The sequence below is a fragment of the Neopsephotus bourkii genome, unplaced genomic scaffold (genome assembly GCF_033783945.1).
Source record: "Neopsephotus bourkii isolate Nb327-2 ecotype Australia unplaced genomic scaffold, CSIRO-AGI_Nbou_v1 NB_1810, whole genome shotgun sequence".
In the NCBI taxonomy this organism is placed as follows: domain Eukaryota; kingdom Metazoa; phylum Chordata; class Aves; order Psittaciformes; family Psittacidae; genus Neopsephotus; species Neopsephotus bourkii.
In genome coordinates, this window is record NW_026902283.1 from 1087111 (window position 1) to 1099916 (window position 12806).

The 12806-nt window shown below is 41.7% G+C and overlaps 2 protein-coding genes across 5 annotated transcripts in view; both read left to right on the forward strand.

The window, feature by feature from the left end:
- Positions 1–698: 698 nt before the first annotated feature.
- SREK1 (splicing regulatory glutamic acid and lysine rich protein 1) overlaps positions 699–12806 on the forward strand; it is a 34796-nt gene continuing 22688 nt past the window's right edge. For 2 of the 4 annotated variants that reach the window (XM_061342644.1, XM_061342646.1), the window contains exons 1-2: positions 8481–8615; positions 11401–12170. Coding sequence is in view for 1 of the 4 variants with exons in the window: in XM_061342642.1 (XP_061198626.1) it covers positions 965–1125; positions 8482–8615 (295 nt within the window). In the remaining 3 variants the exon portion in view is untranslated. Of the gene's footprint in view, positions 1126–8480; positions 8616–11400; positions 12171–12806 lie in introns of those variants that run through there. The other 2 variants (XM_061342642.1, XM_061342647.1) reach the window with 2 other exon arrangements.
- LOC133206566 (serine/threonine-protein kinase 31-like) lies at positions 5022–6485 on the forward strand. The gene is given in 2 exon segments (XM_061342653.1): positions 5022–6222; positions 6224–6485. Coding segments are annotated over 2 exon segments (1161 nt in total). The 5' UTR covers positions 5022–5323.

Here is a 12806-nt window from a genome sequence, read left to right on the forward strand (position 1 = left end):
ACTTTTGTGACAACTGACCTACTTGCTCAGCAAAGTATTACAAATTTGCAATCTTTTAAGCCCATGTAACTTAAAAAATACTTCAGTCCCTCCTCAGTTCAGGTTTGGGGTACAGAAAGTCTCAAAACCTAAAATAGTCATATCTGAAACGATAAATCTTTCAAATGCACAGCTCTTTACCACCTAGGAAAGACCGCAGTTGGATCCGTAATGGTGATCACCCACACACATAATGCTGTCTCATTTTTCTTCAATTTAATTTTTAAAGAGAGCTTGAACTGTAACTCCAGGTAAAATCAATTTAATTGGGACAGAAGCTCAGCCAACAACGAAACCATTGGCAACTTACTCCATTATAACCCCTTCCTGATTAAATGTAGTTAGGGCTTTGTCAACGGTTTATTCCCTGTGGTAATTTAAACTGCCCCTCCTGGAACCCAACGCTGCCCTGTCACAGGGGTTCTGCACTCAGGTACTCTGGCACTCCGGGTTTAAACGGAGATCATTTCCTCTTGCTACAGCACCCCCGCTGTCGAGGTGCCGGGGCCCTCCCCTGAGGTTACCGGCTGGCAGGTACGTGAGGGCAGGCCCCAGGGGACGCGGCCGTCACCTGTCAGCAGGCGCGCACGGCCCCGCGCCCCTTTCTAGGCGGGGCCGAGGCGCCGCGCCGAACCCGCCCTAGCAACGGCAGCCCATCCGGCACCTTGTGAGCTTCCGCCGGGAGTGCGGTGGCGCCAGCGGCCGTCCTGCGCGGGGCGGGGTTGCTGCTCCCCGGTAGGCCCATCCAGCGGGCGCCGAATGTGGCCCGCCCAGAAACTCCTCCAGGGAGCAGTGGAGTGTGCCGCTAGAGCGCCCGCGCGGCAGGGCGCTTCAGTAGGCGCCGCGTACTCGTCTCTGTGGCCAGGCCTGCCCCTCCGGCTGCGCGTGGCACCGTCGGGAGCGGAGCGGCCGTGACGGGTCCATCATGATGAACAGCGGAGGGATTGGGGTGCCTCTGGGCTTCCCCCTGGGCCCCACGTCCGTCATCCAGGTCACGAACCTGTCCTCGGCAGTGACTAGTGAGCAGATGAGAACTCTCTTCGGCTTCCTAGGAGATATTGAGGAACTGCGCCTCTACCCACCGGAGTAAGTGGGGCGTGTGCCGGCCTCCAGAGAGATAGAGATTTGGAAGGAGGGAGAGGTCCTGAGGGGGGTGGTGTGGATGGATAAGGCGGAATGCCCTGGGCGCCATTTTGAGTGCGGGCAGCGCAGCCTTCTGCGGGAGGATGTAGGTCACGTGGTCCCACCGCTTTGTATGGCAGGAGCGGCAAGGGGACGGGAGGTTTAGCCCGTACCTAAGATGGCGGTGCCGCCAGAGGGAGGGAGCAGCTGCGGCATCCCTGGAGCGGCGGTGTTTGTGTGCAGCAGCCAGCGGCCCGCAGTGAGCCCGGCCTGTGTGGGGAGCCGGCACCGAAGCACAGCCGAAAGCCTGGCGAGAAGTGTGCCCGCGCCGCTTCCCGGCGCAGGTCGTTTTTTCTTAAAAAAAACCCTTTCTGCGGCCCACCGTTCTGTTCCGTCGACCTGAGTGAACGGTGGTGGGCGAGAGAGCCCCAGGCCCGATCCCCGCCCCGCTGGCCCAACCGGTGTGTGCCGGTGGGACAAACCAGTTCTTTTATTATTTATGTCAGTTCTTCTCCACATTCCTTCCCCCTTTCTCCTCTTCTCCCTCGCCCCCCCCCCCCCCCCCGTTTTTTTCTTTTATTTCCTCGGCCTCTTCGGAGGCCTTTCCGGGAAAACGCCGCTCGGAAAACGCCGCTCGAACAGAAGCCAGAATAGCTGTTCACAGGGGGTCGGAACCTGCTTTGCCTTGAAATAACCCTGACAAGGCGTGCAGAAAATTACAGTTAATAACGGACATTACACGTTTCTCCTCACTGTAGTTCTTATGTCAGCTGCGTGCGAGGGATGCACTCTGATGGGGGATTCTGAGGCTCACAAATTAACAATATTATTTCCCCAAGCAGATGATGATCAACAGGGGAGGAAACAAAGAGTTGGGTATCTTTTAATACGTTTGTTGTACTAGGAAGTGAGTGGCAAGCATGTTCTTTCAAAAACATCATCTTACAAAAATTAAATGGGAGTAGCAGAAAGGGGAGGGAGCCATTCACGTCCAGATACTTCAGTTTTAATACAAATAAGACGTGTAGGTGAACAAAATACTGATTTTTTAAAACTGACTTGCAGAAAATGTTGATATTTATCAATTGTAATATGTCACTACATTACATCTGAGTGGATTTGAATGATGACCATCCTGAAAATTTACATATGATTTAATATGTACATATGATTTAATATGTACATATGATTTAATATGTACATATAAAGTATAAGTAACAGGAATGCATTTATGTAAATTTAGGCTTAAAACAGCCTACAGAGTTTTAAACAATCCTTAGTAGGTCTCTGGTGATTTTTCACACAGTTTCTAGGGGTTTACACTGGTTTTATTCTATACTTGCTTCTTAATATGTTTGAGTTTTCTCCTGGCTGAATATATTTTTTGTTATAGATGGTGCTGTTATTTTCCAGTTAAATTGTAAGGCAAATAGATACTTTCTTTACATGCAAATAATTCATATGCAAATAATATTTGTGCCTGTGTATAAAATTTTGCAAGTGCAAAATATTAAAATCCAGTACCATAGTAGGCTTTGACATGGAAATGTCAAGGTTATAATTCTGTAAGCATCAGTTCTAAATTATTAATTTTTCAGAGATAAGATGCAGGTTTGTGATTACTTATTTTGCTCTTGGTTTTATTTATCGCTTTTATGTATAATTTTTATGTATAATTTTTAGAAATATTATTTTCCTTGCCTGATGGCTATGGGCATAGGAACTGACTTTCAAATTGCTACCTTGGAAAAATTATTTACAATAACGGCCTTATTTTGAAAGAGACATGCTTCCTGTTGACCTGCTGAGAACATATTTGAACAGTATTACCATAAATAAAAAGTTTCATTGACAAGTGCACAGGGAACAAAGGTGTCTCAAGCAAAAAGATGGTAAAATAGTTGTCTGGAATTTGTTAAAATTATTTTTTGCCACTGTTTTTTCCTTAGGTATTTAATGACCTAAGACCTAGATTAAAAAAGAAATACAATTATCTATTAATTCAGTTAAAAGGGAAATTTGGTTTTTTTTTACATTAGAATGAAAATCAGCCAGAATATTTTGTCATCTGATCTTAGCTTTAAAATTGATTCTGTAGGACATCCAAACTTTCAACGTATTCTAGGGCATTAATTTTGTTATCTTCATGGAACAACAGCGGAAACTTGCTTTTCAATCCAGTTTCTACATGGAAAACATAATTCAGTAAGTTGAATTAGTGAGCTGCAGGTCTCATGGATACAGACTACGAACTGAAAAACATTAATATGCTTTTTTAAATTTATGCTTAGGAATAAGAGGAAGGTGACTTAGCAGCTTTCAGTAATTTGAGAGTGTGTGTGTTACCTAAGTTGAAGCTTTCACTGAGGTTGGAACTCCCTTTGCTATTCTTTGCATAGAAATACATCGTTAAAAAAAATAAAGCCAACGATTCTTGTTTCAAGAATAATGAAAGATGTAGTATTAAAATGAGTGTTATCCTAACTTTCTGAATATATTAAGCAGTGAGCTGAAGGTGTTACATTACATTGTGTTGAAATGCAACCTGTTTTCTCTCTCTAATTCTGTAATGCAGATACTCAGCTCACACACAAAACAACTTACTTAGTCAAGCATGAGTTCTTGGAGCAGAGTGAAGTTGTGTTCTCTTCTGTATGCATTATTTCATAGAATCATAGAATAGGGTTGGAAAGGACCTTAAGGTCATCTAGTTCCAACCCCCCTGCCATGGGCAGGGACACCTCACACTAAACCATTTCACCCAAGGCTTCGTCCAGCCTGACCTTGAACACTGCTGGGGATGGGGCATTCACAGCTTGCTTGGGCAACCCATTCCAGTGCCTCATGACCCTCACAGTAAAGAATTTCTTATATCTAATCTAAACTTCCCCTGTTAAAGTTTGCACCCATTACCCCTTGTCCTATCACTACAGTCCCTAATGAAGAGTCCCTCCCCAGCATCCCTGTAGGCCCCCTTCAGATACTGGAAGGCTGCTATGAGGTCTCCACACAGCCTTCTCTTCTCCAGGCTGAACAGCCCCGACTTTCTCAGCCTGTCTTCATATGGGAGGTGCTCCAGTCCCCTGATCATCCTCGTGGCCCTCCTCTGGACTTGTTCCAACAGCTCCATGTCCTTTTTATGTTGAGGACACCAGAACTGCACACAATACTCCAAATGAGGTCTCACAAGAGCAGAGTAGAGGGGCAGGATCACCTCCTTCAACCTGCTGGTCATGCTCCTTTTGATCCAGCCCAGGATACGGTTGGCTTTCTGGGCTGCGAGCACACACTGCAGCTGGCTCATGTTAAGTTTCTCATGAACCAACACCCCCAAGTCCTTCTCCGCAGGGCTGCTCTGAATCTCTTCTCCGCCCAGCCTATAGCTGTGCCTGGGATTGCTCCGACCCAGGTGTAGGACCTTGCACATGGCATGGTTAAACTTCATAAGGTTGGCATCAGCCCACCTCACAAGTGTGTCAGGGTCCCTCTGGATGGCATTCCTTCCCTCCAGCGTATCAACCGAACCGCACAGCTTGGTGTCATCAGCAAACTTGCTGAGGGCACACTCAATCCCACTGTCCATGTCAGCGACAAAGATGTTGAACAAGACTGGTCCCAACACCGATCCCTGAGGGACACTACTTGTTACTGGACCCAGCGGGCAGGGTCACTCCAGTCGAGGGCCAGCTTCTCTGCCAGGCAGGAGGGTGGAAGCAGCTGTTCCTCCACCCCACAGGCATGTGTGAGCGTGGTTCGCAGCCTTGACTTGCCGTCCCATGCCTGGCAACTGTGAGCTGGGCTGTGAGGCATCTCAGAGGCACTGGGTGGGTGAGGTGGCTGCATGCACAGGTTGGGCGGTGGGCCCTGGTGGGAGCACGTATGGCCGCGGCAGGGCCTGTCGGCACGAGCCTGCGGTGCCGCCTCAAAATCCATTATTATGGATGGAGACAAGGCGCATGACAGAGTTGTGGTACATGTGGGCAGCCACCTTGAAGATGCTGTAACATTTTGGGTACAGAATATCAGTAGATGTGATGACCTCTTCAAATAAAGTTGTGAGCTGGCAGATGCTTGTCCTAAAGCTAATGCAGGTTTTGGCAAACCTGATTTTGGTAAGATACATGGTGGCTGTTTTTCTGAAGACAGATGTTGGTACAGGTGTATGGTACAGCAAGTGATCAGCAATGAAAAATGTCAGGTATTATACATAGACTATGGAAATTATGAGGTTCTGAATAGATCAGACATAGTGGAAATTCCACTGGATTTGCAGTGTCCGAGCATTGCCAAGAAGTACAGACTCCAGGGACGGCAGATAACGGCTGATCAGAATGTAAACATGTTTGATGAGGGGAAGAAGTTGTTGAGCAGCCTAGTTTTTGAAAAAGAAAGAAAAATACGTCACAAAGCCAAATTCGAAGATGGTGCCATTATTGCCCAGGCAGAACATGAAAAGATTGGAGAAGAGGTGGCCAAGGCAGGGTTTGATCAAAGATGCACATCTCCAGGGTACACTAAAGAGGCAGAAGAGAAAAAAGCAGATGTCATGCAAATGCAGAATCGAAAGATGAAGATTTCGGTTCTGCTGTGGTTAAACAGGTCTGATCACACGATGCACAGTTCCCCAAGAGGGCATGTTCAGCAAGGACCTGCTGGCACCAGGAACTGGAGTTTTCCTGGAGACTGGATGTTTGCCCCAAAGGAAAAGGTACTAGCTTTCACCTCAGTGCCAGACACCAGCTTGGCACATGTAAGACCAGATCAGAAGCTGCCTGAAGAGAAAGAAGTTCTGAGAAGGGAGAATCTGGATCTCTTGCAGAGGCAGAAGGAGCTAGAGTTGAAGGTTCAAAAGCTTAAATGTGAGCTTCAGAAAGAAAAGGAAGTGTCTAGGAAAACTACTGAAAGTTTTGAGAAGACCCTGCATACTTACATAGGAACAAAAATGGGAAGCTTGGCCGCTAAGGTGAAGGCACTGAAAGAAGTTAGGCATACAAATAAGAGCAGTCATTCTGGGGAGCAGCTGTTGGAAGCCATGAAGGTGGTTACAGAAGCATGTCTCACTGAAGAAGATTTGGACAGAGTATGACTTGGCTCAATAAAGGATTCAGTTATGCACAAATGTGGATGAAAGAGATGAATTGATCAGTAAGAGAGATGAGGTGCAGCAGAATTTGTATTCAGCAGTGAAAGAATTAATTTTGGAAATGGATCAGCTGCCTCTCTTGGAGCGCTCAAGAATGTTACAGAACTGTGCTTCTCTGGAGATGTATGATCAAGGTTCTGAAGCAGGTGACTCTGAGGAGGTATTTGAAGAGTTCTTGTAAGTGGAAGAGAAAACAGAAATTGATTTGTGTCAGAAATGATACAGACAGCTCTGCGAATTCTTGCTGACTGGTTCATGTATATAGAAAAGGGGTATTCATGTTACAGAATTTATTGTAGAAGTAATTTGTAATCCTGTTGCCTTTGCTGGGTATGCTTATTTCTAATGGATGTTAATTTCCAGTTCTGTGGATAATGGACTTTGTACAAAGACCTTTTTCTACAGCCTTGTCTGCAGCAGTCTTCTGGTGTTAATATTTTTTTAACATACTTTCCACATAGCTTTTGTGATCGAAATCCAGGAAATGCAGGGGGAGAAATACTATATAAAAAATTCACTTGTCAGAGGTGCCTCTATAGATGCTGAAATTCATAAGGATTATTCGTGGAGCCTGCAACTGCGTGGAATAGAATTATGCTTTTAAGCAAGTAATGAAAACAAAAAAAAACAACACCCAACACCCCCCTCCCCAAAGTTAAAAAAACCCTCCAACTAACACCACAAAACAAATAAATAATTTAAAACCCCCTACAAAACCTCAACCCATCAACCAAAAAATACCACAAACAAACCCAAACAAAGCCTGGGATATACTTTAGTTCTCAACAATCTGGACAACAGAATTTTCAGTGGAGCCTTGAGCCAAACCCTAATCAACAACAACAGTATCAAAACACCCTCTCCTCCCACAAATCCCCCTTCCACGCTCCCATTAACAAGCCAAACCAAACCAAACGCCCTGTGGCCATATAAAGAAGTATCTTCACAGTGAGGGAAGTCTGGCTGTTAAGAATATGTAAGATCAGAAGTTCTATGCAGACATTTTTGCTGAGAAAGTCACAGCTTGCTGCCACTTCTGCTGTTGGAAACTCTCAGAAGCCATTCTAGACAATTATTTCCTTCCTGAATGTGGAAACTTGAAACTGTGAAAATACTGGCCACTACAAGGAAAATAAAAGGGCAGAAGAAATGTAACAATAGAAACACAGAATCATAGAATAGTTAGGGTTGGAAAGGACCGTAAGATCATCTAGTTCCAGCCCCTCTGCCATGGGAAGGGACACCTCACACTGAACAATATGACCCAAGGCTCTGTCCAAGCTGGCCTTGAACAACACCAGCAGGAATGGAGCATTCACAGCTTCCTTGGCCAGCCTATTCCAGTGCCTCACCACCTTACAATAAAGAACTTCCTCCTTATATCCAATCTAAACTTCCCCTGTTTAAGTTTTAACCCATTACCATTGTCCTATCACTGCAGTCCGTAATGAAGAGTCCCTCCCCGGCTTCTTGTACTTCCAGAAAGTTGCCAAGTGTTTCTGTTACCGTTGAGGGAGGGTTAGGTGAACCAGTTTCTACAACTTATTTTTCATGGGTTACTGCTTTCCTAAAAGGCATGCGGTCTTTTCAAATCAAAACTGCTGATATTCCAGCAATATCTTATTTATTGCGTTTTCTCTTTGGAGATTTCACTGGACTTCCTTCATATGAAGAAACAAGCTGCATAGGTAAAGGTTGCAAGCCTTGACAAGGGAGTACATGTTTTAAGGCAAACTTCTTCGGTTTTGATCAAAATGACAGTGCTTATGTCTTCGACATCTCTGTTAGTAAAGCAGATCAGAACTTGTTTTCCAGCTAGATAATGAGCTTCTCTTCACTGTGCTATGTCAGACTAAGGTAGACGCTAAAAAAGAATTTGTAGTAATGGTGAGCACGCTACTTAGTGTTGTTTAGCAAGATTATGAAAGAAAATCAGCCTTGTTTGTTTGGGATTTTGGCTTTTCTGTAATTTGCCATTAAGAAGGAGGAGGTGCTATGCTATGCTTTTGTCAATGCTATAGTAAAGTAGGCAAATCAGTAAATTTCTATACTCTTGCCTTTTAGCCAATTATTGCAGGAGCTCTAAAACCTGTTTTTTTATTAAGGAGTAATAGTTAAAAATACAAACATAGAATTATTGAATGTGACTTAATTTTTTTTTTCTTTTTATCTTGCAGCAACGCACCTCTTGCTTTTTCCTCCAAAGTATGTTATATTAAGTTTCGTGAAGCATCGAGTGTTGGTGTGGCCCAGCATCTAACTAACACGGTTTTTATTGACAGAGCTTTGATAGTTGTGCCCTGCGCAGAAGGTTGGTATTTTAGACGTTTTCTGAAATGTTGTTCTTTGTCAAGTCTGCTAGTTGTTTTACGCTTTCCATGTAAGGAGGTGGTGCTCTATTGGTGTTTTATTTCATTGCTTTTTAAAAAAAAGTCTTGAAGAAGAATTTAAAATGGAACAGAGGTATGGAATTATATAGATTCAATTGCAATTTGGTATTAAAAAAGGTAATTAAGTTAGGATAATTCAATTTATTGCATATTTTGAGGGAAAAGAAGATAAATAATTTGCTTCAATATGGTTTGTGTTGGCAAGCTTATTCTCACACAGAGTTCTCACTGAAGTCAATGGAGCACTGAGAAGATTAGGCAATTTCCTGGCACCAGTAAATTGCAGTTTGGATTTTAATGTATCGCCTTTGATGTGGTGTTTTGTTGTTTGGTTTTTTTTGGGGGGGGTGGGTTTTTTTGTGTGTTTTTGTTTGTTTGTTTTGTTGTGGGTTTTTTTTTTGGTGGTGTGGGGTTTTTTTTTCTGTTTTTTTTATTTGCTTGTTTCTGAGATCCTAATTACTTTTCACTTTTTTTAGACTGAATACTGATTTTGTTTTGTAGACATGTAATATAAGCATTTAGCCATTTTAGATTGCTCTAATTAAAATACTTAGTATTCATATTGACACTTACTGTTTGAATATAAATGTTTACCTGCTCTTTCAATTAAAAAAGAATTTGATTTTCCTATCTTGTTATTGTGGAAAATATTACTTTGTGAGCCACAAAAAGGTTTTCTTGCGTATGCTGGTACTCCTTTTTTAGTTCTAGCGCTCTCTTAAAAAATGCAGTCATCTGTACAGAATGCTTCTACTGTGAAATGTTTTTAAAACTCTTAATAAAATAAAATGCTTGGTGAATACTAGATTTACGGTGTTCCTTTAACTAGCTTTGAGGTCATATCTTTACAGGTATGTTGAGTACAAGGTAATTTGTATTGTTTATATAATGTCCCAGATCAGATATGAAGCATGGTCCTATGGGAGGCATGTTGCTGGAGTTAGGCAGGGCACCATTGACTTCATTGGGATCATTGTGGAACTGAGCACCCTCTGTTTGGTTCTGGACTTTTTGACTCTTCAGAGTAGAAACATTCCAGCTGGTGGAGTGAACCTAACTTCACTTTGAACATGGTAGCTGTTTTGCCATGAACAGCAATATTAAGAATGATTGAACCATAAACCATTTCTGGACCATGGAAGTCCAGAAATACCTCCTATGAACATAACTTTTCTAACTGAAGGAGTCGGGGGTTGGTTCAATAAATACTGTTGACTTCTTGGAGTTTGTTAACAGTGGTCCCAGAGTACCATTTTCTGGCATGCTTGCCACGTCGTCTGGATAGTATGAGATACGGTGTTGCTGTTGTAATGGTCTGGGATGTTCCTAGCAAACTCTGATAAGTTTACAAGTAGTCTGTCTTAAGTACTTTCAGTAAAGGTTATATTAGCCTGCAATATACCGTCTGTTCTGGTAGTCTTCTTAATAGGGGCATATAGCATGTATATTTGTCTTTGTGAAGCTTAGATTATTTAGTTGCTTTCATATTTTATTTTCGGGGGCTTTTTGGTTTTGTTTTTTGAATTTGTTCTTAAACCACAAAGAGGATATTGCTGTATCCACTTGAAGCTCTGTAGAGGCTAATGGGGAACTAGAGTCATTATTACTAAAAAATTTTCCCTAAATAATAGACTACAAATTATTCAGAATCTTAGGTTTACATTTCATCGAAAAGACCTTAATTAACAGTGATTCAGTACTGCCAGAGAGGGATGATTGCCACATAATGAATGAACAACACTTCCTGGTGGTTTTCTTGTGATAAGATCACTGCCTGACATGATATGGCAGCAGGCAGGTAAAGCTATGTTTTCCTGTGTCTCTTGATAGTCGACAATGAATGGAAAGAGAATAAAATCAATGTTCTGGCTAATCTTGTTCCAGCCCCATTTTTAGCTGACTTATTAGACATTCCTGAGAAAATGTGTTATAGAATAATTGACACTGTTCAAAATGATTGTCGACCCCACAGAGATGTATGCATAATTAGGTGAACAAGTGATTGAGAGGTCAATTTTTTTTTTTTAATATCAAAATGGTGTTTCCATGTAACTTTATAACAGAATCACTAATTTTAAAGGTATGAATTTATATAGGTATAACTTTCTGAGGAATATACTGTGAGGAGTAAGTATGGCTTTGGAGAGCACAAAGTAAGATTTTCGATTCACTATGTATCATGTGATGAGTAATAGCCAGTGGAGTGCATCATGGGCTTTGAAAGTAGTGATTGTATTCTGCCAGGTGTTAAAATTATATCCTTGGCCAACGGTGCCAGTAATAAAACATTTAATGTGCCATATTGAGCATAGGGAAGAGGTAAAAGGGAACTCTGAAAACCTGGTTTTAAAACTCAGAATAAAATCTGAAATTTGAAGTGTATTTAAACGGTGAATCGAGGGAGCATTAGGAGGTAATCACTGTACAATGAAAACAATGTTAATTTTGTGATACTTAATAAACAATTTTGCAAAAATGCAGTTGTAAATGAAGTAACATTATTAAGCTGTCAAAATACGACTTATGTATGTGTGAATGGGTAGACTTTTCTTTAAACATTATTCTTTGAGAGCACAAAGGTTGAAAGATAAACAAAGATACCACCCTAATCATTCTAAATTTTATGTCCACATTATCTGGTAGATGGATTTTGACTATTAATTTGGTTTTGTATGTTTTCTCTGTGTGATATTTGTGCATTATTAGATGACTAGACTGGCCAAGGCAGACCTGTTACACTTGCCTGAGTTAGGCATTGTTTGCCATGCCACTAAACCTGCCGCCAAGTGAAATCTTCATGGGGGAAATGAGATCGAAGTCTGGCCTGCTGAAGATGGACGCCCTGTCTCTGTTTTTATTTTATTTTGATTTCTTTCCTTTGTTTCTTTTTATTTTGATTTTGTCCCTTTTTTTTTTCTTCTTTTGTTTTGTTTTGTTCTGTTCTGTTAAATCTCTTTCCCTTGTACTTGTGAACTGGTACTTCAGTTCTGTAAAAATGGTGTTTTGTAAAGGGTTCACAGTGTTTCATTTTGAAGTTGACCTGAAGCTGCTTATGAATGGTGGATGGTATACACAGAATTTAGAGCATGATTTATGTTGTGAATTACAGGTAAATTTGATTTTGAATACATTTAAGCATCTAAATTCAACAGATAAACACATTGTGTCAGGATCCAGGAACAGTGAAAAATAAATCCGTTTTAAAATTCACTCTCATATGTTCTACTTCATGAGTTTATCTTGGAATGGTTAAAACTCATACTTCTGGAGAAATTAACTTTACGAAGTAGAGTCATGATCTTCCTCTGCTGTTTTTCCCCTTAGCAGAGTAGTTTTAGGTTGCACAGTTTGTTTAGAAGAAGGCTTACTATTTGTGACTAATATGAACAGTTTAATTAGTTCTGAAATTGAACTTTCATGAATACTGAATGCAATGAAATACTTGTTTGCTTCTGATGAAACCTTGCTCCAGTGAGGTCAGTGGCAGTAAGATTTCATCCTTTTGTTTTTGTAATTTTCAGAAAAAAACTGTTTACCACTCATAAGTACAAATGCAGCCTGAAGTTTTGGTTGGAATGTGTTATGTGAGGCACATTGTCTTTCAACACTGTTATTTGTGGGAAGATTGAATCAGTTCTCTGTGTGTGTATGTATGTGTATATTGCACTTTAACATGCTACAGTGGTGGTGATTTCAAGAAGAGGTTTTTTTTTTTTTAAAGAAAGAAAGATAGCAAAAGTGTCTTCTTGGTCATCTCACAAACCCTGGCAGTTCATGCTGGAGTGATTGAGAAAGTTCTTGTCTGTAAATGATGTTCTTGTAAAATGGAAGTGGCGGACCAGGTGGTGTGTCTAGTCCTCAGGCATGGCTCTTCCCAGCCTGCTGCATAGGAGTTGGTTGGTTTCACTCTGATAATGCAGCAGGCTGTGCAGTGCAGCTGGAAAGAGCTTTGTTTAGTGATCTCTGTTGGATTTAGCTGTGGCAGTTGAGATAATTGCCAGTAGGTGTAATCTCTTTAATCACTGCTGCTAAATCCGATAAGGGTCATGAAGTGGATCACACAGAAATTACTTGTAAGTCTGCATTTTTCATTGATTAAAAATAGGAGGAAA